Genomic DNA, 25,766 nt, shown 5'->3' on the forward strand with positions numbered 1-25,766 from the left:
ATCAAACATGGCTCCTCGGTGCAAAAATAAACAGTGTACACTACCCGACTTTACGATAATAAGGGACAGTATGTCGGGAGTCTCGGGACACGGTGTTGTCATGTTGATAAGCTTCATGTTGTGAAGTCCGCAATGCTTTGCACTCTTCCCACTGTCGGAACTAAAACCTGTACCCGTAAAAAGTCAGTGGCCGGTGCCTAGGCTGTGAGAGACGGCATCGCACACGAGCAACTTGCTCCAGCACCCGGAAAACAAACACAGCGGCAAATGGGAAGAGTGCAAAGCATCCAAAGCAACCCCTTTTACAACTTATACTTTTTAGTTTGCTCCACATCTGAAACGGAGAAGCCGAACCATTTGTGTCAGTTTCTCAGTAGTAAACTCCTGTCCTCCTGTCAACCGCCCTCCTCCCAGCAGCGAGCAGCATGGAAATGGAAATGGAATCCTCCCTCGTTTGAGTAAGAATGCGCTGTGATTGGCCAGTAGCTACTTTGAGTGGCAGTCGGTGGGAAATGCTCTCGCTACATATTTTACTAGTATTCTGGCCATAATAATCATTCTGGGCGGCCCCATAGAGTATATATATAATAGAGACTGAACTGGCGCGAAGCTCCGCCCCCCCAGCTATTCATGTCAGTGGAAGTTGCTCAGTGGCGTTTTGAAGCACCCGGAAGACTGCCGGAAGTCCCTCCCAGGACCTCAACTTTGAGGTCCTGAGTGACGTAGGGCAACCGAGCGCTCAACGTTAAAGCCCAGCTGCACGGGGTTTCCCGGTCATGAATCCACGGGTCCGCCTGTAGTCCCTCCTCCTACCACTAGGACCCAGAGCTTCAACGTTGGAAAGTCTGCCTGCCCCCTTGGGCGGCCCCAGCTGCTGGTACGCAGAAGCGCTTCCGGGCGCTTGATTGACAGCGCAGAATTAATTTGGACGACGCATGCGCACTGGCGCACTGGCGCACTGGCGCACTGCCTGTGTGCAGCCCATAGAGTATATATACAAGTAAGACGCGCAAACGCGGGAAGCGAACGCAGCTCGTAAATTGCAATAACAACAATTAGAATAAATTACGTACTTTTTAAGGTTTTTTTTAAGTTAAGTTTTTTTAAATTAAATGTTTTTTCAAGTTTTTTTTAGTGTATGTGTGCGTGCGTGCGTGTTTCTTTTTTAGGTTTTTTTTTTTAAAGTTTTTTGTTTAAGTTTTTTTTTAAGTTAAGTTTTTTTTTAAGTTAAGTTTTTTGTGTGTGTGCGTTTTTCCTTTTTACGTTTTTTTTGTAAGTTAAGTTTTTTTTTAAGTTAAGTTTTTTTTTATGTTAAGTTTTTTGTGTGTGCGTGCGTGCGTGCGTGCGTGCGTGTTTGTGTGTGTGTGTGTGTGCGTGCGTGCATGTGTGTGTGTTTTTGTGTGTGATACAGCTGCGCCCTCTGGTGGTGGGCGGGTGGTGTTACAGCGTGACACACACACAGACACACACACAGACACACAGACGTGATCTGCTGGGTCTCATAGTAAATGCTCACTGCGTTCGCAATAATAGAGACTGAACTGGCGCGAAGCTCCGCCCCCCCAGCTATTCATGTCAGTGGAAGTTGCTCAGTGGCGTTTTGAAGCACCCGGAAGACTGCCGGAAGTCCCTCCCAGGACCTAACTTTGAGGTCCTGAGTGACGTAGGGCAACCGAGCGCTCAACGTTAAAGCCCAGCTGCACGGGGTTTCCCGGTCATGAATCCACGGGTCCGCCTGTAGTCCCTCCTCCTACCACTAGGACCCAGAGCTTCAACGTTGGAAAGCCTGCCTGCCCCCTTGGTGCAGCCCTGGCTATAGAGCACCGAAGTCTGACGTCACTTTCAGTAGAGGGCGCCAATACACAGGTTCATGTATTTGTTTATTTGCAGTGAAATCTCCATAGGGTGATTTTAGGTCGCTTCATATAAGAACTGTGTGTGAAAAATAAACAGTTTGAATGAAATAATAATACTACATATTCTGTGTTTCTCAGACCTACTCTGGGCTGTTCTGTGTGACTGTCAACCCCTACAAGTGGCTGCCGGTCTACGACGCGTCCGTGGTGACGGCCTACAGGGGCAAGAAGAGAGCCGAAGCTCCTCCTCACATCTTCTCTATCTCTGACAACGCGTACCAGTACATGTTGGCAGGTATCTATACTGTACCAGGGAACTCCTGTCTCTATAGAGCGTACCAGTACATGTTGGCAGGTATCTATACTGTACCAGGGAACTCCTATCTCTATAGAGCGTACCAGTACATGTTGGCAGGTATCTATACTGTACCAGGGAACTCCTATCTCTATAGAGCGTACCAGTACATGTTGGCAGGTATCTATACTGTACCAGGGAACTCCTGTCTCTATAGAGCGTACCAGTACATGTTGGCAGGTATCTATACTGTACCAGGGAACTCCTGTCTCTATAGAGCGTACCAGTACATGTTGGCAGGTATCTATACTGTACCAGGGAACTCCTGTCTCTATAGAGCCTACCGGTACATGTTGGCAGGTATCTATACTGTACCAGGGAACTCCTGTCTCTATAGAGCGTACCGGTACATGTTGGCAGGTATCTATACTGTACCAGGGAACTCCTGTCTCTATAGAGCCTACCAGTACATGTTGGCAGGTATCTATACTGTACCAGGGAACTCCTGTCTCTATAGAGCGTACCAGTACATGTTGGCAGGTATCTATACTGTACCAGGGAACTCCTGTCTCTATAGAGCGTACCAGTACATGTTGGCAGGTATCTATACTGTACCAGGGAACTCCTGTCTCTATAGAGCCTACCAGTACATGTTGGCAGGTATCTATACTGTACCAGGGAACTCCTGTCTCTATAGAGCGTACCAGTACATGTTGGCAGGTATCTATACTGTACCAGGGAACTCCTGTCTCTATAGAGCGTACCGGTACATGTTGGCAGGTATCTATACTGTACCACTGTTGTCACTGTAGTCAGGCAGGGAACTCCTATCTCTATAGAGAGCGTCGCAGTCCCGCCCCCTTTCCAGACCAAGGAAGCTCTGAGAAGGAAGAGAAGTGGTCACGTGACTGGGCTGCGCCATGACACTTTCATGGACACTTTCATAGGAGCCAAACTCACACCGGAAGTGCAATGAATACATGGCAGTGAATGGAGCCGGCTGGACCAGCTCATAACAAACATTATTTATGAACAATTGAGACCTTTTGTAAAGTAATCACTTCTGGAAAATAACAGAAGACATATCACAGGTTGTTTTCTAATCACTTACTTTTCGATGTGCACAGAGTGCACAGTATATCATTTTATCTGAGGATCTAAACAGCAGCAGGTATCGTTTCTGGCTCCGAAGTATCGTGAGATTTGGCTGCCAGACAGGAAACGGTGGGAAGTATCGCGATACTTGGTACGTTCAGAAAGGTACTTTGTGCTCTTTAGATACCATACCTCTATAAAAATGACAGTGTACACATCGAATAACAACACAGCAGACAATAATGTGTGACATGTCTTCTGTTATTTTCCAGAAGTGATTACTTTATAAAAGGTCTCAATTCCAGACCCGGAATAAAATTCCCTGTTCATTTTCCTCATAGACTTTTCAAAAAGTTTATTTATTTAATGACGTTTACGCCGCGGACAAAGCCAACTGGAGTTGTGACAAATCATGACAATAAACACAATGTTTTGGGCCGAACAAATAATTTGTAAGAAGAAAAACAAAACAAAAAGTGTTTGATATGCATTGTCTACTAATACGACTAGACAGTTCCCTTTAGGTTAGCTCAGGGGTGGGCAACTGGCGGCCCGCGGGCCACATGCGGCCCCCACCTTCACTAAATGTGGCCCTCAGATTAATTTTGGAATACTGATATGTTATTGATTTCAGCCGTTACAATTCCAAACATGCAAACATGACCCGCTTTAATTAGTAACAGTCTAAATTAGTAGCTTGCTGAGTAGTATTACAAATAATGTTATTGCCTTTTTTATGTCCAATATTTGTATTTAGTTCATGAATACAGGTAACATAACTATTAAAGGTAGTATTAAAGGCTACTAATTAAAGGCATTTGAAAAGTATTTAAAAAAAAAAAATCCAATTAAAAGTAGCAAAAAATTATTCAGGATTTCAATTCAAATATAGCAAAAAATAGCTGATCTACAAGCTGAGCTTGTAGATCAAGCTGAGCTTGTAGATCGGCTATTTGCTCGGCTATTTGCTACGACAGTATGCAATGTGGCCCCTCTGGAATGAGTGTGGAAATACAGTGACCCTCTCCATCGTCAAAGTTGCCCACCCCTGGGTTGGCTACTTTAGTTCTCGTGAGTGACAGCAGAGCTGCAGACTCACATGCGTCACAGACACAGTTGTGATCTATGTTCGGCTAATAAAAGGAAGAATGAAGTCTGCACACTGTTTTGAAAGCTCCCCAAAAACTTTATTTACCAAGGCGGGGGAAAACAACACAACGTTTGGGCCTCTGTGGCCTCCGTCAGGTATTATTCCTTGACGGAGGCCACAGAGGCTAATACCTGACGGAGGCCACAGAGGCTAATACCTGACGGAGGCCACAGAGGCTAATACCTGACGGAGGCCACAGAGGCTAATACCTGACGGAGGCCACAGAGGCTAATACCTGACGGAGGCCACAGAGGCTAATACCTGACGGAGGTCACAGAGGCTAATACCTGACGGAGGCCACAGAGGCCTTGGTAAATAACGTTTTTGGGGAGCTTTCAAAACGGTGTGCAGACTAAGGCCTGACTCACACCTTCGCATCTAGCATACAACATTGATGCATGCTAGATGTAAAGAAAGGGTTTGTTTACATCTTGCCCCAATGCATTTCCAATGGAAGTCACATGGTTTGACACAACATTTGTGTTGTACGGCTTTCGGCTGTGTTTTGACTGCCCCCCACCCCCTCATACAACACAAATGTTGTCAAACCATGTGACTCCCATTGGAAATGCATTATGAGCTTGCATCAGTCAATAGGACTCATGCATCAGCTATACATCAATCTGTTTTAAAGGTGTGAGTCAGGCCTTATTCTTCCTTTTGCAGTCTGTTCTTTTTGTTCGAGCACCCGTTGAATTAGCCTGGGATGTGCGACATTGTGCGTGCACCTCCTGACCTATTTTCGGCTAGTAGCAGCTCTACAAGTTAGGGACTATTTTCTGTTCGTGACACTGTTCGTGCGACTAAATATAAATCAAGCCTAAAAATACTTTTATTGCACTGTATGTATACCTTATGTGTATTAATGAAACCACTGTATGTATACCTGATGTGTATTAATGAAGCCATCCGCTCTCCTTGTCTGTCTTCCAGACCGTGAAAACCAGTCGATCCTGATCACGTATGTAAAATATTATATCCACATACATTCAAGATAGTGAAGACACTTTGAAATTAAGTCTGTGTTTTATGTTAACCCATTTTGGGCGGGAACCCCTTTTGGTGAACCCCTTTTCATTATGTTATGCTTTAGCTGTTGAAAAATAGATCTACAAGCTCTACGAGCTGCTATTTTTGAAAAATCGACTGACATAGAAACATAGCTTTTTCAGAAAACTGTCAGGATGTAGAAGACATTTTTAGAATCTGATCTCAGGTCAAAATGGGTTAAGTTGTGCAGTGTAAGCAATTATATTGGATATTAGAACACTGGTTCTCAACCTGTGGGTCGGGATCCCTAGGCAGGTTCCCACATGCTTTTTCTATTTTTATTTTTTGTGTGTGTGGGAGGGGGGGGGGGGGGGGGCACTCCCCAGATGGCAGTGAAGTGACAATTGAAGGACTTTTAAGAGTTTAAATACCTCAAAAAAGAAAGAAAAGAAAAAGCCATTACAGACCATTGCTGCATAAAAAGTCATCAACAAACTATACTATAAAAGATGGTCAAACATTGGCCAAATTGTCAAATACTATAAGAAAGAGGCAACAATTGTGAAAATAGCCAATCTATAGCTCACAAATGAGCTTTTAGATCTGATATTTTCACAATATTTGTTGGTGGAACCAAAAGGAACCTCAACTAACCACTGTTAATTTGAAGAAGACAATGACTCAGCGTGTGATTGCAGCGGGGAGTCTGGAGCAGGGAAGACCGTCAACACCAAGAGAGTCATCCAGTACTTTGCTAGCATCGCAGCTGGAACTATCAAAAAAGACGCAAAGGTAATTTCTGTTCCCAACTAGTTTGCAACGTTTTTTTGAAAACCTTATGCCCATACCTGTAACGCCATAATAGTAGTAGTAGTAAGTAGCCTTGCCGAGCCTTGCCATAGGGCAGGAGCCTATCTCCTGTTTCTGTAGCGTGAGGCAGCTTGATGTACAAGTACACCCCCTGGACATGACGCTAGTATGTCGCAGGGACTTACCCCCAATCCAACCCTTGATGCTGAGTGTCAAGCAGGGAGGCACTGGGTCCCATTTTTAGAGTCTTTGGTATGACCCGGATGGGGATCGAACCCAACCTCCCAGTCTCAGGGCGGACACTCTAACCACAAGGCCACTGAGCTAGTGTAACCCCATAATACCATGCCAAAACTCTAAAACCTGTCCCCAAGTGCATGAATTGTTTCTCTATTTGACTGTTTTCATAGCTAAGTTTGATTGAGCTGTGTTTTTCTTTTTTGACAGGGTACCTTGGAGGATCAAATCGTCCAGGCTAACCCAGCTCTGGAGGCCTTCGGTAACGCCAAGACCATCAGGAACGACAACTCCTCCAGATTTGTGAGTTACAGAATAATAAAGGAGTATTCTGCATATACCAGTGGTTCCCAAACTTTTTCATGTCAAGGACCCCCAGATTGACATTGTTTTAGCCCACGGACCCCCCGTTTGAAAACATATGCCAGTGGCCCCGATAAGGGAGGATTTTTACGGCTCTAGCAGTGATTCCGAAACATATTTATTTCATGGACCCACAGTTTCACACGCGTTATGCTACGGACCCATTTCTATCTCTGGTACCCCAATTTATATTGTAAAACACTGTTAATTTAACTCTGAGAGTGTACAAATGTTGTACACTCTCAGAGTTACAGACCCATAAGGGTCCATTTTGGTTCCAAATGATCATTTAACTGGGTCCCCCCTGGAACTCCCTCAAGTACCCCTGGGGGTCCCCGGACCCCACTTTGGGAACCACTGGCATATACCACTGGAGCACATTGAAATGGACAGAGATTTGAAGAGGTTTCTTTTCTCAGGGTAAATTCATCCGAATTCATTTTGACACAAGAGGAAAATTGGCCTCCGCTGATATTGAGACATGTAAGCATAAACATCTTTGTTTATATTATTTATATAATATATGTGGTTATAAGCACATATACTTTCAAGCTACAACTCGGACGGCTTAACTCAAAGCAACACTTTGGCGCTCTGTGAATCCTTTCAGATCTTCTGGAGAAGTCCCGGGTGACCTTTCAGCTCAAGGCTGAGAGAGATTACCACATCTTCTACCAGATCCTCTCTCAGAAGAAACCCGAGCTTCTAGGTGCAGTATTACAACGATGCATCCCACTTAGCAGCTGGAACAGTGTGCCACGCACTGTTTGATACCTAACTTGTAGGAGTGTAACGATACATTTTAACCCATTTAGGCCTGACGTCAAAATTAAAAAAATGTCAGTACTCAGTATAGTACAGAGCAGTGCTGTATTGATGTTGGTGCCATAAGAGATTGAGACAGCATAGAGGCAAAGGTTGATCAAAATACTGTAGCAATTATACTACATTCTCTTAATTGTGTAGATTTATTGTAAATTAAGTAATGCAGATGTTAAACAATGGTTGAACTCTTGAGTTCTTGAATCTTACGTTCTTTCTAGAGTTAAAGATCTATAAGGGTCCACTTGGTTACCAACTCTCCATCATTTAGCTGGGGACCACCTGGAGCCCCCTCAAGGACCACTGGTGGTCCCCCCGGGACACTGGTGTCACCGACATGTCCATCTGTCTGACCTGTGTCTCTCCTAGCCTGGCTAATAAGCCAGACGTGAATCTGCGGTTGGCCAAAAAAAACATGTGACAGTGTGATATGAGTCTGGCTTATTAGCCAGGCTATCTCTCTCCCCCCTGTCTGCACCAACATGTCCATCTGTCTGTCCCCGTCTCCCCTCTGTCTGCACCAACATGTCCATCTGTCTGTCCCCGTCTCCCCCCTGTCTGCACCAACATGTCTAACACTGTCTCTCTCCTGTCTCCGCTCTGCAGAGATGCTACTGATCAGCAATAATCCCTACGATTACCCGTTCATCTCCCAGGGGGAAACACAAGTGACCTCCATTGACGACTCGGACGAACTGATGGCAACAGATGTGAGCCCCTCTCCCATATTGTTCTCTTCTCCGCCTGTCCTTTAGCTAATGGGTGGTGTTCTCATGACTGTATGTCCTTTAGCTAATGGGTGGTGTTCTCATGAGCTTGTAGATCGGCTATTGAGCAGAGTGACACCTGCACACAACCAACCATAAAATTACTTGTCTTTTAGTTCTACTGGATCTCTTCTCCACTAGTCCCTCCCTAACATTTAGTTCTACTGGATCTCTTCTCCACTAGTCCCTCCCTAACATTTAGTTCTACTGGATCTCTTCTCCACTAGTCCCTCCCTAACATTTAGTTCTACTGGATCTCTTCTCCACTAGACCCTCCCTAACATTTAGTTCTACTGGATCTCTTCTCCACTAGTCCCTCCCTAACATTTAGTTCTACTGGATCTCTTCTCCACTAGTCCCTCCCTAACATTTAGTTCTACTGGATCTCTTCTCCACTAGGGCCTCCCTAACATTTAGTTGTACTGGATCTCTTCTCTAGTCCCTCCCTAACATTTAGTTCTACTGGATCTCTTCTCCACTAGTCCCTCCCTAACATTTCGTTCTACTTGATCTCTTCTCCACTAGACCCTCCCTAACATTTAGTTCTACTGGATCTCTTCTCCACTAGTCCCTCCCTGACATTTAGTTCTACTGGATCTCTTCTCCACTAGTCCCTCCCTAACATTTAGTTCTACTGGATCTCTTCTCCACTAGACCCTCCCTAACATTTAGTTCTACTGGATCTCTTCTCCACTAGTCCCTCCCTAACATTTCGTTCTACTGGATCTCATCTCCACTAGTCCCTCCCTAACATTTAGTTCTACTGGATCTCTTCTCCACTAGTCCCTCCCTAACATTTAGTTCTACTGGATCTCTTCTCCACTAGTCCCTCCCTAACATTTAGTTCTACTGGATCTCTTCTCCACTAGTCCCTCCCTGACATTTAGTTCTACTGGATCTCTTCTCCACTAGTCCCTCTCTAACATTTAGTTCTACTGGATCTCTTCTCCACTAGTCCCTCCCTAACATTTAGTTCTACTGGATCTCTTCTCCACTAGTCCCTCCCTGACATTTAGTTCTACTGGATCTCTTCTCCACTAGACCCTCCCTAACATTTAGTTCTACTGGATCTCTTCTCCACTAGTCCCTCTCTAACATTTAGTTCTACTGGATCTCTTCTCCACTAGTCCCTCCCTAACATTTAGTTCTACTGGATCTCTTCTCCACTAGTCCCTCCCTAACATTTAGTTCTACTGGATCTCTTCTCCACTAGTCCCTCCCTGACATTTAGTTCTACTGGATCTCTTCTCCACTAGACCCTCCCTAACATTTAGTTCTACTGGATCTCTTCTCCACTAGTCCCTCCCTAACATTTAGTTCTACTGGATCTCTTCTCCACTAGACCCTCCCTAACATTTAGTTCTACTGGATCTCTTCTCCACTAGTCCCTCCCTAACATTTAGTTCTACTGGATCTCTTCTCCACTAGTCCCTCCCTAACATTTAGTTCTACTGGATCTCTTCTCCACTAGTCCCTCCCTGACATTTAGTTCTACTGGATCTCTTCTCCACTAGACCCTCCCTAACATTTAGTTCTACTGGATCTCTTCTCCACTAGTCCCTCCCTAACATTTAGTTCTACTGGATCTCTTCTCCACTAGTCCCTCCCTAACATTTAGTTCTACTGGATCTCTTCTCCACTAGACCCTCCCTAACATTTCAGTAGCCTATAGTTTGCATATCATGATGAAATTGTCAATATATTTAGTCATCATGCTTTAGTTTTCATTTCCTTTTCTTTTCATTTTCGCCAGTGAAAAAACAAAAAAGGTGGTCAACGAACATCTTTCGTCGCAGTTTTAAGTCGATGAGATGGACAGTATTATTATTATTATTATTATCGTGAGTGATTCAATAAATCAAACCTTTCAAACTGTAGGATGCTTTTGACGTGCTGGGCTTCACTCAAGAAGAGAAGAACAGCATTTACAAGCTGACCGGCGCCATCATGCACCACGGGAACATGAAGTTCAAACAGAAGCAGAGAGAGGAGCAGGCCGAATCCGACGGCACCGAAGGTGAGGCAGACGGTGGTGGAAAAGATATACTACAAATGTTTTACTAAACATTTGCACTCCTCCTTTTGCAACCAGATCTTATTTTAATGATGTTTGGGAGACAAGAAACCCTTTCCAGGGGTTTATTTAGATATTTTAGTATAAGTGCCAGTCATGGTGACTGGTCTGACTTTCCTTCCTGGACTACATGTTGTCTCAGTAAGACAGTACTCTCCCTGTCCACAAGGTGGGGTGAGTGCAGCAATTTCCAGCAAAGCATTTTGGTCATAATACTGTAGTAATCCAGCAGTGAGACCAGTGTCTATGACATCACAGACACAATATCTAAAAATCACACCCGTGTGAAGTGAGGGGCGCTAATATATTAAAGTCTAACTCATATTGATAGCAGATCTACAAGCTACGAGCTTGTAGGTCTGCTATTTTTTTTTAAATCGTGAAAATGCGGCACAAATCTTTGAATATATATTCTTTCAGAAGACTTCTTTTTTTATTTTGACGTCAGGCCTAAATGGGCGTTAAACCCATAGGAGGGGCCAGCACCCCTCAAAAACAAACATTAAACCCATAGGAGGGGCCAGCGCCCCTCCTATGCGCCCCTCCTATGGGTTTAACCCATAGGAGGGGCCAGCACCCCTCAAAAACAGGAAGGTGTTTCTTGTCTCCCAAACATCAATAAAATAAGATCTGGTTGCAAAATGGATGAAGTGGCCCTAAAAGTATCAATATTGCGTTGTAAATACTAGTAGAAGTCCGGAATTTACTTTAGTAAAAGTACAAAAAAGTAGAAAGTATTCATACGTTTTCAAATGAATACAATGTATAAAAAACTTTTGAAAATAGCAGATCTACGAGCTTGTAGATCGGCTATTTTCAAATGGCCAAAATGCATTATATGCTTAGGTGGTTACTGTATGGTTTTTTTTAAGGATATTAAAAATCCACAAAGTAACTATTAACAACATTTTCAAATAATTGTAGTGCAGTAAAAGTATAATATTTGCCTCTGAGGTGTAGTGGAGTAGCAGTAAAAGTACTGAAAATTGAAAATTATCCAGTAAAGTAAAAATACCTCGACATTGTACTTGGGGCGGCACTGGCTCAGGGGTAGAGTGGCCGGATGGTAACCGCAAGGTCGCCAGTTCGAACCCTCCTGATGTGCTGGTTGGTGCCTTGCATGGCTTCCGCTGCAATCGGTGTATGAATGTGTGTGTGAATGGGTGAATGTAATGCACAATCTATGTAAAGCGCCTTGGATAAAGGTGCTATATAAATGCACCATTTTACTTGAGTAAATGTACTTAGTTACTTTTTACAACACCACTGGAGGCAGATCATGCCCCATTGCAGTGGTTCTGTGTGTTGGGAGTGGGACCTTTTAGGGTCCTTTAAGACCCTCTAATACCTCCAGTCCACAGAACCTGCTCCCACTGAGTGGACCGCCTCCTCAGTCTGATAATCAGGCTACAAATTATTATTGGCTCAGGAATCTGACAACAAAAACAAATCAAGGCTTTGTGGGGTGTGTTGACTAGTTGAATTCAAGGCTTTGTGGGGTGTGTTGACTAATTGAATTGAAAATAAGTCATTGTTTGCTACAACTACTACTTTTAACCTCATGATCTTCTCTCTCAGATGCTGACAAAATTTCGTATCTGATGGGCCTGAACTCTGCTGACCTCATCAAGGGTCTCTGTCACCCGAGAGTGAAAGTAGGAAATGAGATGGTCACCAAGGGACAGAGTGTTGACCAGGTTAGTGAAATGAGATGGTCACCAAGGGACAGAGTGTTGACCAGGTTAGTGCAATGAGATGGTCACCAAAGGTATAAGGGCGTAAGTCTTGACGTAAATAATAGCCATTTACGGTTTACGCTATAACACTAGGCTAAGTTTGAACTTACGTTCTGGCGGTGCAACCGCCTACAGGTGAACTATGCCATCGGAGCCCTGTCCAAGGCCCTGTCCAAGGCTAACCCTACAGGTGAACTATGCCATCGGAGCCCTGTCCAAGGCCCTGTCCAAGGCTAACCCTAACCCTAACCCTACAGGTGAACTATGCCATCGGAGCCTTGTCCAAGGCCGTGTACGAGAAGATGTTCCTGTGGATGGTGGTGAGGATCAACGAGACCCTGGAGACCAAGCAGCCCCGGCAGTACTTCATCGGCGTGCTGGACATCGCCGGGTTTGAGATCTTTGATGTGAGTCAAAGTCACATCGTTTTGAATTTGAATGCCATATACATTTAAAGGAGTAGTTCACCCCAAAACAAATTATTGGTTTAGGAATGCGACAAAAACAAACAATGATATCAAGGCTTCATGGAGCATGTAATTGATAGGAAATAACTCATTTTCTTTTGTGGAAAACAGTGAACACATCATGGGTATTTTGTCCTTTTTGCAGTTCAACACCTTTGAGCAACTCTGCATCAACTTCACCAACGAGAAGCTGCAACAGTTTTTCAACCACCACATGTTTGTGCTGGAGCAGGAAGAGTACAAGAAAGAGGGCATTGAATGGACTTTCATTGACTTCGGCATGGACTTACAGGCTTGTATTGACCTCATCGAAAAGGTGAGGGCTTGAGATATACTGTTTGTGGATGAGCAAGGCCTATTATTGAAAGAAATGTTGATTATTGTGTTTCTTCCAACTTATGTCCTTCTCCTCAGCCCATGGGCATCATGTCCATCCTTGAAGAGGAGTGCATGTTCCCCAAGGCCAGCGACACCACCTTTAAAACTAAGCTGTACGACAACCACCTGGGGAAGTCCGGCAACTTCCAGAAACCCAGGGTTGTCAAAGGGAAACCAGAGGCTCATTTCTCCCTGGTTCACTACGCTGGCACTGTGGACTATAACATCAACAACTGGCTGGTGAAGAACAAAGACCCGTTGAACGAGACGGTCGTGGGACTTTACCAGAAGTCCTCCGTGAAGTTGCTTTCCATTCTGTTTGTTGGCTATTCTGGGGCAGACGCAGGTATACTCAGTGATGTTTTCCCTATTATCATTGTGGTCTTTAGAAGAAAACAATATACTTTGGTTAACCCATTTAGGCCTGAAATATAAAAAAAATATCTTCTAAATTCTGACAGTTTTCTGAAATACCTCATGTTTCTGTATCAGTGGTGCTCAATATTTCATGTCAAGGACCCCAAATATTATATGTAATTGGCCGCCGACCCACATCTGAAAATACGTTGTTCCAGGAACCCCCCAGAAGCAAAGATTTGAGTTAAAAACGTTCGCTCTGAAAGAATATATATATTCAAAGATGTGTGCCGCATTTTCACGATTTTTCAAAAATAGCAGATCTACAAGTTCATAGAACTATTAGAACTAGTATTCATACTAACATATGCACTTGTAGATCTGCTATTTTTCAATAGCTAAAGTAGAACCGAATGCTTAAAACACCAACAGGGGTTCCCGCCCAGAAAGATTGGGATACATTTTCGTCTGATTCTAAGTTTGTGTAATTCTTCCTTTAACAGCAGAAAGGGAGAAAGGGAAGAAAAAGAAGGGATCAACTTTCCAAACAGTGTCAGCTCTTCATCGGGTATGAACGTTCCTATCCTATCCTATCCTATCCTATCCTATCCTATCCTATCCTCTTCATCGGGTATGAACGTTCCTATCCTATCCTATCCTATCCTATCCTATCCTATCCTATCCTATCCTATCCTATCCTATCCTATCCTCTTCATCGGGTATGAACGTTCCTATCCTATCCTATCCTATCCTCTTCATCGGGTATGAACGTTCCTATCCAGCGTATGCTCTCTAGGCTCTGCGATCCAAAACAAACGGTAACTGTCATGTATTTGTCGCTGTATAACAGGAGAACCTGAACAAGCTGATGACCAACCTGAGGTCCACTCACCCTCACTTTGTGCGCTGCATCATCCCCAACGAGTCCAAGACTCCCGGGGTCATGGAGAATCCTCTGGTGATGCACCAGCTTCGCTGTAACGGCGTGCTGGAGGGCATCAGGATCTGCAGGAAGGGCTTCCCCAACAGGATCCTCTATGGAGATTTCAGACAGAGGTATAGATAGATAGATTTCAGACAGAGGTAGCATTAAAAATAATATAGCCTATATATATGTGACCAGATTTGACTGAGAGACTGCCATCGCGCAAATTCCAGCTTTTCACCAGCTTTTTTTATTCTTCCAAAATGAGTTAATAGCACAGGCAGACTCTTCACATACTAGAGCATCTAATAACATCCAAATCTAATTGACCTTTATTTATTTTGCAGATATCGCATCCTGAATCCTTCCTGCATCCCAGACGGCCAGTTTGTTGACAGCAGGAAAGGAGCTGAAAAACTCCTTGGTTCACTGGATATTGATCATAATCAATACAAGTTTGGACACACCAAGGTACAGTTTAATTAAGGCTCTGCTGAGGTTTGGGAAAATACAGTATGATGACAGTAGTGCTGCACGTGCATTATATATAAAACAAAGTGTAAATAATAGCTATCTATCTTTTGCTAGGTGTTCTTCAAGGCCGGTTTACTGGGAAACCTGGAAGAAATGAGAGACGAGCGTCTGTCCAAAATCATAACTGGTATCCAGGCCAGATCCCGTGGTATATTATCTCGCATTGAGTATCAGAGGATGGTGGAACGCAGGTATCCATTTGTTCCACCTTTTAAATAGACACAAATATGAATCAATTCATGTTTACATTTACAATGTGTCCGTTTAGAATACAAATGTAATTTGAATTTCTACATTTTCTTCCAGAGATGCACTGCTGGTGATCCAGTGGAATGTCCGCTCCTTCATGTCGGTCAAGAATTGGCCCTGGATGAAGCTGTTCTTCAAGATCAAGCCTCTCTTGAGGTCCGCTGAGTCAGAGAAGGAGATGGCCAACATGAAGGACGAATTCATCAAGTTGAAGGAGGCTTTTGCGAAGTCCGAGGCTCGTAAAAAGGAACTAGAGGAGAAAATGGTCTCTCTTCTCCAAGAGAAGAATGACCTGCAGCTCCAAGTCCAGTCGGTGAGTCGGTTTATTCTTGAGCCAAATGTTTCTGACGAACACTTTATTGGTAAAATATGACTTTGGTATCAGGTGTTAATAAAATACAGTGGTCTCCTGCTGGTTCCGACGTGTTGGGTATTGGTGTCACTCACCTGTAGGTACCCATTTGAGAGAGGTGTGGTTTAGCCTTCCTTTTTTTCTGTTTTAACAGCGGGCGAGCATCGGCCGATACATCGCCTAATCGCCCGGTATATAGCCCAAAAAGATTAATTATTCTTATCTTTTCGGGCGACGTTCCTCCGCCCACTTTTCAACTATCGGCTATAGACAGTAGGGTCCCATAGACAGTAGGGTCCCATAGACAGTAGGGTCCCATAGACAGGAGGGTCCCATAGACAGTAGGGTCCCATAGACAGTAGGGTCCCATAGACAGGAGGGTCCCATAGACAGTAGGGTCCCATAGACAGGAGGGTCCCATAGACAGGAGGGTCCCATAGACAGTAGGGTCCCATAGACAGGAGGGTCCCATAGACAGGAGGGTCCCATAGACAGGAGGGTCCCATAGACAGTAGGGTCCCATAGACAGGAGGGTCCCATAGACAGGAGGGTCCCATAGACAGTAGGGTCCCATAGACAGTAGGGTCCCATAGACAGTAGGGTCCCATAAACAGGAGGGTCCCATAGACAGTAGGGTCCCATAAACAGGAGGGTCCCATAGACAGTAGGGTCCCATAGACAGTAGGGTCCCATAGACAGTAGGGTCCCATAGACAGTAGGGTCCCATAAACAGGAGGGTCCCATAGACAGTAGGGTCCCATAGACAGTAGGGTCCCATAGACAGGAGGGTCCCATAGACAGTAGGGTCCCATAGACAGGAGGGTCCCATAGACAGGAGGGTCCCATAGACAGGAGGGTCCCATAAACAGGAGGGTCCCATAGACAGGAGGGTCCCATAGACAGTAGGGTCCCATAGACAGTAGGGTCCCATAGACAGGAGGGTCCCATAGACAGTAGGGTCCCATAGACAGTAGGGTCCCATAAACAGGAGTAGGGTCCCATAGACAGTAGGGTCCCATAAACAGGAGGGTCCCATAGACAGTAGGGTCCCATAGACAGTAGGGTCCCATAGACAGTAGGGTCCCATAGACAGTAGGGTCCCATAAACAGGAGGGTCCCATAGACAGTAGGGTCCCATAGACAGTAGGGTCCCATAGACAGTAGGGTCCCATAAACAGGAGGGTCCCATAAACAGGAGGGTCCCATAGACAGTAGGGTCCCATAGACAGTAGGGTCCCATAAACAGGAGGGTCCCATAGACAGTAGGGTCCCATAGACAGTAGGGTCCCATAGACAGTAGGGTCCCATAAACAGGAGGGTCCCATAGACAGTAGGGTCCCATAGACAGTAGGGTCCCATAAACAGGAGGGTCCCATAGACAGTAGGGTCCCATAGACAGTAGGGTCCCATAGACAGTAGGGTCCCATAAACAGGAGGGTCCCATAAACAGGAGGGTCCCATAGACAGTAGGGTCCCATAGACAGGAGGGTCCCATAGACAGTAGGGTCCCATAGACAGTAGGGTCCCATAGACAGTAGGGTCCCATAGACAGTAGGGTCCCATAAACAGGAGGGTCCCATAGACATATAATGGTCCTAACCCTTTTTGAGTGGTGCAACCACTCCTATAGACAGCTATGTGTGTGGCTGGGTCTTTCCCTGTGTCCGAGCACGAAAATAGCGTTGTAGCGTTTGTTCACCACCAAGTGTCACAGACACAGACACACACAGGCCAGGGAGGAGGGCTTGTACAGTACAGTACAGTACAGTACAGTACAGTACAGTACAGTACAGTACAGTACAGTACAGTACAGTACAGTACAGTACAGTACAGGGCATTCACTTCTAGTCATTTTCACTAGTTGACTAGTTGCCTAGTTTACTAGTCGACTAGTGTACTGTGTACATTGGTGACTATAACTATAATCTACCTGATCTTGAGGCCTACAAAATCGGGGAAAAATAAAATAAAAATAAATAAACTTTATTTTTTAATCAACTAGTACCAACAAGGTCGACTAGTAAACTAGTCGACTAGTTGCTTAATGCCCTAGTACAGTACAGTACAGTACAGTACAGTACAGTACAGTACAGTACAGTACAGTACAGTACAGTACAGTACAGTACAGTACAGTACAGTACCGCTCACTTCAGACAGGTCTGATTTTTTTAATACTCTTTGGCAGGAGCAAGACAACCTGTGTGACGCGGAGGAAAGGTGTGAGGGACTGATCAAGAACAAGATTCAGATGGAAGGCAAAGCCAAAGAGTTGTCAGAGAGGTTGGAGGATGAGGAGGAGATGAATGCAGAACTCACTGCTAAGAAGAGGAAACTGGAGGACGAGTGTTCTGAGCTGAAGAAGGATATCGATGACTTGGAACTAACTCTGGCCAAAGTGGAGAAAGAGAAGCATGCCATCGAGAACAAGGTATATCAAAAATACGCTGCCGTCTTTTGTGAAATATATCAAGTGGTTAATGAAGCGGCGGCGGTGGCTCAGGGGTAGAGTGGCTGGATGGTAACCGTGAGGTTGCCAGTTCGAACCTTGGCTCCCCCAGAGTTACTGTCGAAGTGTCCTTGAGCAAGACACTGAACCCCAAATTGCTCCCGATGTGCTAGTTTGTGCCTTGCATGGTTTCCGCTGCCATCGGTGTATGAATGTGTGTGTGAATGGGTGAATGTAATGCACAATCTCTGCCAATCAGTGCCTTGGATAAAGGCGCTATATAAATGCACCATTTACCATTTAATGAAGCATTTTGTAACGCCACCGTGCTCACATCGTAGGTGAAGAACATGACCGAGGAGATGGCTTCCTTGGACGACATCATCGCCAAGCTGACCAAGGAGAAGAAGGCGTTGCAAGAGGCTCTTCAGCAAGCACTGGATGACCTGCAGTCAGAGGAGGACAAAGTCAACTCCCTGACCAAGATCAAGATTAAGTTGGAGCAGCAAGTGGACGATGTGAGAATCACAATAAAGAGCCTGTAAACAGGAAACTAGGCCTATATAAGCAGTATTATGTATTCAAATTTTGTCCGACCACAGCCAAATTATAATGTTTTAAGTATATAAAGATCCACTGACAGCAGTGCAATAAGTATATTTAGCCAGAAGATGCCGATGCACTCAAAGTCATACGATTTGTCACACACGTTACCACAGTGGAATTTGTTCTCTGCATTTGACCCATCTCTTGGAGCGGTGATCCACCGCCAAGGAGCGGTGAGCTGCAGCCGTGCTGCGCTCGGGAATCATTTGATTAGTAGATTTGACCCCCCAATCCAACCCATTGATGCTGAGTGCCAAGCAGGGAGGCATTGGGTCCCATTTTTACAGTCTTTGGTATGACCCGGCATGGGAAAGAAACCCCGACCTCCCAGTTTCAGGGCGGACACTCTAACCACAAGGCCACTGTCTGGTGTCTGGCCACTATCACTCTAGGGCATATCATCAGAAGACTGATGTACCATGGCATAATTCCTTCATGCCAAGGTACACCGGCCTTCTAATTACACCAGACTCTGGTGATATTGCTGAAAGTCACCCGAGTGTTTCAGCCATGTCACTAGGTGAGGTCTTTAGCCCTGCCCAGAAAAACTGCTCTCAGCCAGAAATAACCCAAACCAGGCCATTTCCTGTCAAACAGGGTCTTTTGGACAGGGCTGAAAATGATCTCTGGGTAATTCACTCACAAACATTATTTATGATGACCCTTTGAATTTCCAGCTTGAAGGCTCACTTGAGCAGGAGAAGAAGACCAGAATGGACTTGGAGAGATCAAAGAGGAAGCTGGAGGGAGACTTAAAGTTGACCCAGGAGTCCATAATGGACCTCGAGAACGACAAGCAACAGCAAGAGGAGCGCCTGAAAAAGTATGATTCCACAAGCACAGAGGGTTGACGTCACCCAATTATAGTATCCTGGATTCAAATCTGTATTGCTTGTCCACTTCCCTTCCATCTCTTTTATTTCTCTCTCCGCTAATAGTCTTAAAATGAATACTTCCACAGGAAAGACTTTGAGGTCAGTCAGCTCAACAGCAAGATTGAAGACGAGCAGGTCATGAACGTTCAACTTCAGAAGAAGCTGAAGGAACTGCAGGTAAAGAATAGGCATCCAAGTTAGATTAGGTTTTTGTTGTACCCTTTGCCCAAAAAGCTTGACAAGAAATGTATTCTGGTGCTTATAGGCCCGTGTAGAGGAACTGGAAGAGGAGCTTGAGGCAGAGCGAGCTGCCCGAGCCAAGGTGGAGAAGATGAGATCTGACTTGAGCAGAGAGCTGGAGGAGATCAGCGAGAGGCTGGAGGAGGCTGGCGGGGCGACCGTTGCCCAGATTGAGATGAACAAGAAGAGGGAGGCCGAGTTCCAGAAACTCCGCAGAGACCTTGAAGAGGCCACTCTGCATCACGAGGCCACCACTGCCACCTTGAGGAAGAAACAGGCCGACAGTGTGGCGGACCTGGGAGAGCAGATTGACAACCTGCAGAGAGTCAAACAGAAACTGGAGAAGGAGAAGAGCGAACTCAGACTGGAGTTGGACGACGTGGCCTCCGGCATGGAGCACATTGTGAAGACAAAGGTAGTTTATGTTTTTATTTCAAGTTAAGCCTGCATATAGTAGTCTTAACGATTATCATTCTTCCCGCATAATAAAAATGCTACTACGTAATTATGAAACAATTCTGACGATGACTTGTGAACTACACTGTCTTGAAGACCACCTTGGAGAAAACCAGCAGATCAATGGAGGATCAAATGAACGAATACAGGAACAAGAGCGATGAATTCCAAAGATCCATCAATGACTTCACCACTCAGAGGGCCAAGCTTCAAGCTGAAAATGGTCAGCAGTGTGTTCTTTTGAAATAATTAAGTCAGGGGTTCCCAAACTTTTTTGGTGAAAGTGTCCCGAGTCTTTTTGTTGTTTCTGCAGCATGCGTCCTGCTGTTACTGTTTGGGGTCACGACAGGTTGACTGATGTTGTAGTTTTAGTAATCATGTCAGCTATTGGCCCAAAGCAAACATGGGAGAAACACAATGAACAACACAAAAAATACGTTTATTGCGCAACTTGGCAGAAATGACCACGTAGATAAACATAATTTTAATGTTTTTTTTTCTTTTTCTGGGAATTATTTCGGGTACCCCCTGGCTATGCGTCACGTATGGGAACCGCTGACTTAAGTCAATGCACTTTCCTTTTTTTTTTTACTTTTTTTTTAATAACCTTTCAATATTTCCAGGTGAGTTTTCAAGACAACTGGAAGAGAAAGAGTCTCTGGTTTCTCAGCTCACCAGAGGAAAGAACTCCTACAATCAACAACTTGAAGACCTGAAAAGACAACTAGAGGAGGAGGTCAAGGTACGGAAGTCAATCATCGGGTTATTTATCTCCGTTTCTCTCCGTGCAACAGAGGCCGAGCCACGACGAACATTTTGTGTTTATTTCACCAGGCCAAGAATGCATTAGCCCATGCACTGCAGTCTTCTCGCCACGACTCTGACCTGCTGAGGGAGCAGTATGAAGAGGAGCAGGAGGCCAAAGCTGAACTGCAGCGAGGCATGTCCAAGGCTAACTCTGAGGTGGCTCAGTGGAGAACCAAGTACGAGACTGATGCCATCCAGAGGACCGAAGAGCTGGAGGAGGCCAAGTGAGCACACAATCCTCCGTTAGAAAAACATAGCAGATCTCAGTGATGTAAATAGGTTTTAATTTCGACGTCAGGCCTAAATGGGTTAAAATAGAATAACCTTTAAACTCACCTTCCCTGAACTTCTCTAAACTCATCGCAATCCAGGAAGAAGCTGGCTCAGCGTCTCCAGGATGCTGAGGAGGCCGTCGAGGCCGTTAATGCTAAATGTGCCTCCCTGGAGAAGACCAAACACAGACTGCAGAATGAGATTGAAGATCTCATGGTGGACGTGGAGAGGTCTAACGCTGTTGCTGCTGTCCTGGACAAGAAGCAGAGGAACTTCGATAAAGTACAGACTTTTTAAATGAATGTTCTCCTGTGTGTTTCCTGTGGATGTTCATTTAGTAATGTTGTCATTGTAGATAGCTTGCTAGTGATCATATTCTAGCCAAACAATTACATTTCCCTCAGAATTATTAAACGGGGGGGCACGGTGGCACAGTCGGTAGTGCTGTCACCTCACAGCTAGAAGGTCCTGGGTTCGATTCCCGCTGGGGACGCTGTGGGCGCCGAGGGCATGTTCTCTCCTCCGCGTCATCAGTGCCCATACCCGAGGCGGGGTTGGCGAAAGGGCCCATGGAGTTTGCATGTTCTCCCCGTGTCCCCCTAGGGTAGGTAGTTACCCTCACAAAAACATGCAAATCCTGATCTCTAATCCTGGTACTAACTTTCGTCCAGGTACTGTCAGAGTGGAAGCAGAAGTATGAGGAGTCCCAGTGTGAGCTGGAGGGCTCCCAGAAGGAGGCCAGGTCTCTGAGCACTGAGCTCTTCAAACTGAAGAACTCATATGAAGAATCTCTGGACCACCTGGAGACCCTGAAGAGAGAGAACAAGAACCTACAGGGTAATTTATCAGAATACTCTTGGTGGCAGGGAATGCATGTATGTGCTATTTGTTTTATAAAGGCCAACATGTCTGTCTAAATGCAGTTGCTTCTGTTCTTTTTAATAGACGAGGTTTCCGACATTACTGAGCAACTCGGTGAGGGAGGAAAGACCATTCACGAGTTGGAGAAGCTCCGTAAACAGCAGGAGCAGGAAAAGTCTGAGATTCAAGCTGCTCTTGAGGAAGCAGAGGTAACAATGAAACCTCAAGGCTTACTTCCGTAAACTGAACTATATATATATGCTGACATTACAAATACTAGTCAATTACTCTGTTGCACCACAGGGCTCCCTGGAGCACGAGGAGGGCAAGATCCTGAGGGCCCAGCTGGAGTTCAACCAGGTCAAGGCTGACATCGAGCGTAAGCTGTCTGAGAAAGACGAAGAGATGGAGCAAGGTAAAAGGAACATGCAGAGGACCATCGACGGCCTGCAGGCGGCCATGGAGGCCGAGTGTCGCAGCAGGAACGAGGCCATGCGCCTGAAGAAGAAGATGGAGGGAGACCTCAATGAGATGGAGATCCAGCTCAGCCAGGCCAACAGGCAGGCGTCTGAGGCTCAGAAACAGCTCAAGTCTGTTCATGCTCATCTGAAGGTACAAAGACAAACCACACCCGTGTGTGAAGTGAGGGACGCTCTTATCATCATACGTCATCTCATTCTGGCCAATCACAATTTGTTGTCTTCAATGTTTGTGTTACACACTTTTGTCTTCAATGTTTGTGTTTACACAAACCCTCAAAGCTGGACATAGGAGTGGCTAGCACCCCTCAAAAACAATGACTGTCGTCAGGTGTTTCTGATCTAACGATGTCTGTACGCTCAACAACGAATTGTTCTTCCTTCCTTTCCATTAAGGACGCCCAACTCCACCTCGACGATTCTCTTCGATGCAGTGACGATCTGAAGGAGAACATTGCCATCGTCGAGAGACGCAACAACCTCATGCAGGCCGAACTGGAGGAGTTGAGAGCAGCTCTGGAACAAACCGAGAGAGGCCGCAAGCTGGCTGAGCAAGAGCTGTTGGATGTCAGCGAGAGAGTGCAGCTACTGCATTCACAGGTATTCTTATTCTTCTTATCGCTCCACAACGATGGAGGAGAATGCCTTCTGTTCTGGTGGAGATTTGTGCTCCTCTGAAGCTTTACCCTTCATCAATTACAGTTGATTAGACATGTTTGTTTTATGCACAATATAACTTTACATTATACTTTATGTCAAATCAGAACACCAGCCTGATAAACCAGAAGAAGAAGCTGGAGGCCGATACGTCCCAGCTTCAGTCAGAGGTGGAGGAAGCAATACAGGAGTGCAGAAATGCAGAGGAAAAGGCCAAGAAGGCCATTACTGATGCTGCCATGATGGCAGAGGAGCTGAAGAAGGAGCAGGACACCAGCGCTCACCTGGAGCGCATGAAGAAGAACATGGAACAAACCATCAAGGACCTGCAGCACCGTCTGGATGAGGCGGAACAGATCGCCTTGAAGGGAGGCAAGAAGCAGGTGCAGAAGCTGGAGGCCAGGGTGAGTGTTTTAAATGGCCTAAATGTTACTGTAAAAGGGCTTGATGTAGGGCATTAAGCAACTAGTCTAGTCGACTAGTAAATCCACTAGTCGACCTTGCTGCTACTAGTTGACTTATTAAATTCCCCCCGATTTTGTAGGCCTCAAGATCAGGTAGATTATAGTTATAGTCACCAATGTACACAGTTTTTAAATGTACAAATATTTTTTTGCTTAAAAATAAAAATAAAAGGTGGTTAAACGACTAGTCGACTAGTAAACTAGGAACTAGTCAACTAGTAAAAATGACTAGAAGTGAATGCCCTAGCTTGATGTGTACTTCATTGCGTGCGGTGGCCCCAAAAAAACAGCAGATCTACAAGCTCACACGCATTCCCCGCTGTCAAGCTTGTAAAATGTGACTTAACATTCACTGATTGTCCCTGATTGTCCCTGATTGTCCCCACACGCACTACCAGGTCCGGGAGCTGGAAAATGAGGTCGACATGGAACAGAAGAGAAGCGGCGAAACCGTGAAGGGCGTCCGCAAGTACGAGCGCCGCGTCAAGGAGCTCACCTACCAGGTGTGTATAAAGCATAGCGTTGATGATTCAAGAATGAAAATACAGCACAACTCTAGTCCAACGAGAGAATGACAGTTTCTCACGCTTACAGACCGAGGAGGACCGTAAGAACATCGCCCGTCTCCAAGACCTGGTGGACAAGCTGCAGCTGAAAGTCAAATCCTACAAGAGAGCCGCCGAGGAGGCTGTAAGTGTACACTTGATCTGTGCAGTCGTATTCTCTTATAAGTGTACACTCCATATGCAGCCTTGATCTGTGCACTCGTATTCTCTTAACCCGTTCTGGGCGGGAACCCCTTTTGGTGTTTTAAGCATTATGTTATACTTTAGCTATTGAAAAATAGCAGATCTACAAGCATCGTGAAAATGTGGTGCAAATCTTTGCATATATTCTTTCAGAGCGAACATTTTCACCTCAAATCTTTGCCTCTGTGGGGGGGGGGGGGGGGGGGGGGGGGTCCCTGGAACAACATATTTTCAGATGGGGGGGTCGTGGCCAATTACATACAGTTTTTGGGATCCTTGACATGAAACACTTTGAGAACCACTGACAGGTTTTTCTGAAAACTGTCATGATTTGGAAGACATTTTGTAGAATCTGGTCTCAGTCTTAAACGGTGTACACTCCATATAATATAAGCCGCCTTGAACGGTGCGGTCATTTTCTCTTCGATCCGTGCGCTCGTACCTTTTTGACGTGTTGTTCTTTGACGACAGGAGGAACAGGCCAATGTTCACCTGGGCAAGTACCGTAAGCTGCAGCATGAGATGGACGAGGCCTCGGAGAGAGCCGACATCGCTGAGACTCAGGTCAACAAGCTGCGTGCCAAGAGCCGCGACGGAGGCCCGAAGGTTGGTACTAGTGCTAGCACCGACACAGCCTCTCTGACCCTCTGCTGCCCCCCTGTGGCTCTCTGTCCGGGCTGCTCTTCTCTCTGTGCTGATCTCTCCCACATACCATAGAGCTGTTTATGACTACTTTGATCAGTGATACTAAATTGTTGAAACAAGCACCACTATAACACTTATTATATCTGATAACTAAGAGTTTCTTCCTTTCTTTCTTTCTTTCTGTCTTTCTTTTCTTTCTTTTTCTTTCATTTGCTGTCTTTTCTTTCACCTTCTCTCTGTCTTTCTGTCCTTCTGTCCTTCTGTCTGTGTTTCTTTATCCCCACAGAAAGGGTTTGATGAGGAGTTGTGAAGCTTTGGACCCTTGAGAAAATCATGTGTCCACATCATGTGTGTGAAATAGCCGATCTACAAGCTCTCAATGCGCCAAAGACACATTGAGAGCTTTGAAGGTTGGCATGCTTCCATATATACGTTCCATATATAGATTGGCATGCTTCCATAGAAGGCATGCTGAATATCTATGGAATCCAAATGACTGAATTGATTTGTGGCGACTGCAGAACTTTTATCCACGTGATAAAAAAATAAAAATCACATCAAGCTGTCTCACAATACTGTATCGTGGCATTTTTTCTGAGCATTAATCGAATGAATCGGGAGTGAATCTTATAGACTTCAGTTGTGTGGCTAATGTTGAAGCTATGATGAGGTGATCTGAGGCATGCACTCTGGTGTGATGATGACAGAGACAGTACAGAGACAGAGACAGAGACTGAGACATGCATTCTGG

The 25,766-nt window shown here is 45.2% G+C and overlaps 1 protein-coding gene across 1 annotated transcript in view; it reads left to right on the forward strand.

Moving 5' to 3' along the window:
* The window catches only part of LOC306930160 (myosin-7-like), a gene marked incomplete at its 5' end in the record, with an annotated part of 28,196 nt that extends 2,826 nt beyond the window's left edge, over positions 1 to 25,370 (forward strand). Inside the window, 35 exons of the mRNA XM_079510957.1 lie at positions 1,995 to 2,151; positions 5,330 to 5,357; positions 6,085 to 6,178; positions 6,644 to 6,736; positions 7,216 to 7,279; positions 7,407 to 7,505; positions 8,225 to 8,328; positions 10,264 to 10,402; positions 12,038 to 12,156; positions 12,453 to 12,602; positions 12,808 to 12,978; positions 13,077 to 13,386; positions 13,901 to 13,965; positions 14,248 to 14,453; positions 14,670 to 14,793; positions 14,911 to 15,047; positions 15,163 to 15,418; positions 17,643 to 17,885; positions 18,245 to 18,421; positions 19,187 to 19,332; positions 19,471 to 19,561; positions 19,650 to 20,039; positions 20,177 to 20,303; positions 20,704 to 20,822; positions 20,915 to 21,111; positions 21,259 to 21,442; positions 21,832 to 21,997; positions 22,106 to 22,230; positions 22,325 to 22,633; positions 22,897 to 23,100; positions 23,265 to 23,561; positions 24,020 to 24,124; positions 24,216 to 24,311; positions 24,842 to 24,976; positions 25,302 to 25,370. Of these exons, the coding sequence (XP_079367083.1) occupies positions 1,995 to 2,151; positions 5,330 to 5,357; positions 6,085 to 6,178; positions 6,644 to 6,736; positions 7,216 to 7,279; positions 7,407 to 7,505; positions 8,225 to 8,328; positions 10,264 to 10,402; positions 12,038 to 12,156; positions 12,453 to 12,602; positions 12,808 to 12,978; positions 13,077 to 13,386; positions 13,901 to 13,965; positions 14,248 to 14,453; positions 14,670 to 14,793; positions 14,911 to 15,047; positions 15,163 to 15,418; positions 17,643 to 17,885; positions 18,245 to 18,421; positions 19,187 to 19,332; positions 19,471 to 19,561; positions 19,650 to 20,039; positions 20,177 to 20,303; positions 20,704 to 20,822; positions 20,915 to 21,111; positions 21,259 to 21,442; positions 21,832 to 21,997; positions 22,106 to 22,230; positions 22,325 to 22,633; positions 22,897 to 23,100; positions 23,265 to 23,561; positions 24,020 to 24,124; positions 24,216 to 24,311; positions 24,842 to 24,976; positions 25,302 to 25,325 (5,451 nt within the window). The 3' untranslated portion in view covers positions 25,326 to 25,370. The remainder of the gene's footprint in view (positions 1 to 1,994; positions 2,152 to 5,329; positions 5,358 to 6,084; positions 6,179 to 6,643; positions 6,737 to 7,215; positions 7,280 to 7,406; positions 7,506 to 8,224; positions 8,329 to 10,263; positions 10,403 to 12,037; positions 12,157 to 12,452; positions 12,603 to 12,807; positions 12,979 to 13,076; positions 13,387 to 13,900; positions 13,966 to 14,247; positions 14,454 to 14,669; positions 14,794 to 14,910; positions 15,048 to 15,162; positions 15,419 to 17,642; positions 17,886 to 18,244; positions 18,422 to 19,186; positions 19,333 to 19,470; positions 19,562 to 19,649; positions 20,040 to 20,176; positions 20,304 to 20,703; positions 20,823 to 20,914; positions 21,112 to 21,258; positions 21,443 to 21,831; positions 21,998 to 22,105; positions 22,231 to 22,324; positions 22,634 to 22,896; positions 23,101 to 23,264; positions 23,562 to 24,019; positions 24,125 to 24,215; positions 24,312 to 24,841; positions 24,977 to 25,301) is intronic.
* Between the last annotated feature and the right edge of the window lie 396 nt (positions 25,371 to 25,766).

Source organism: Electrona antarctica, assembly GCF_951216825.1.
Source record: "Electrona antarctica genome assembly, chromosome: 1".
In the NCBI taxonomy this organism is placed as follows: Eukaryota; Metazoa; Chordata; class Actinopteri; order Myctophiformes; family Myctophidae; genus Electrona; species Electrona antarctica.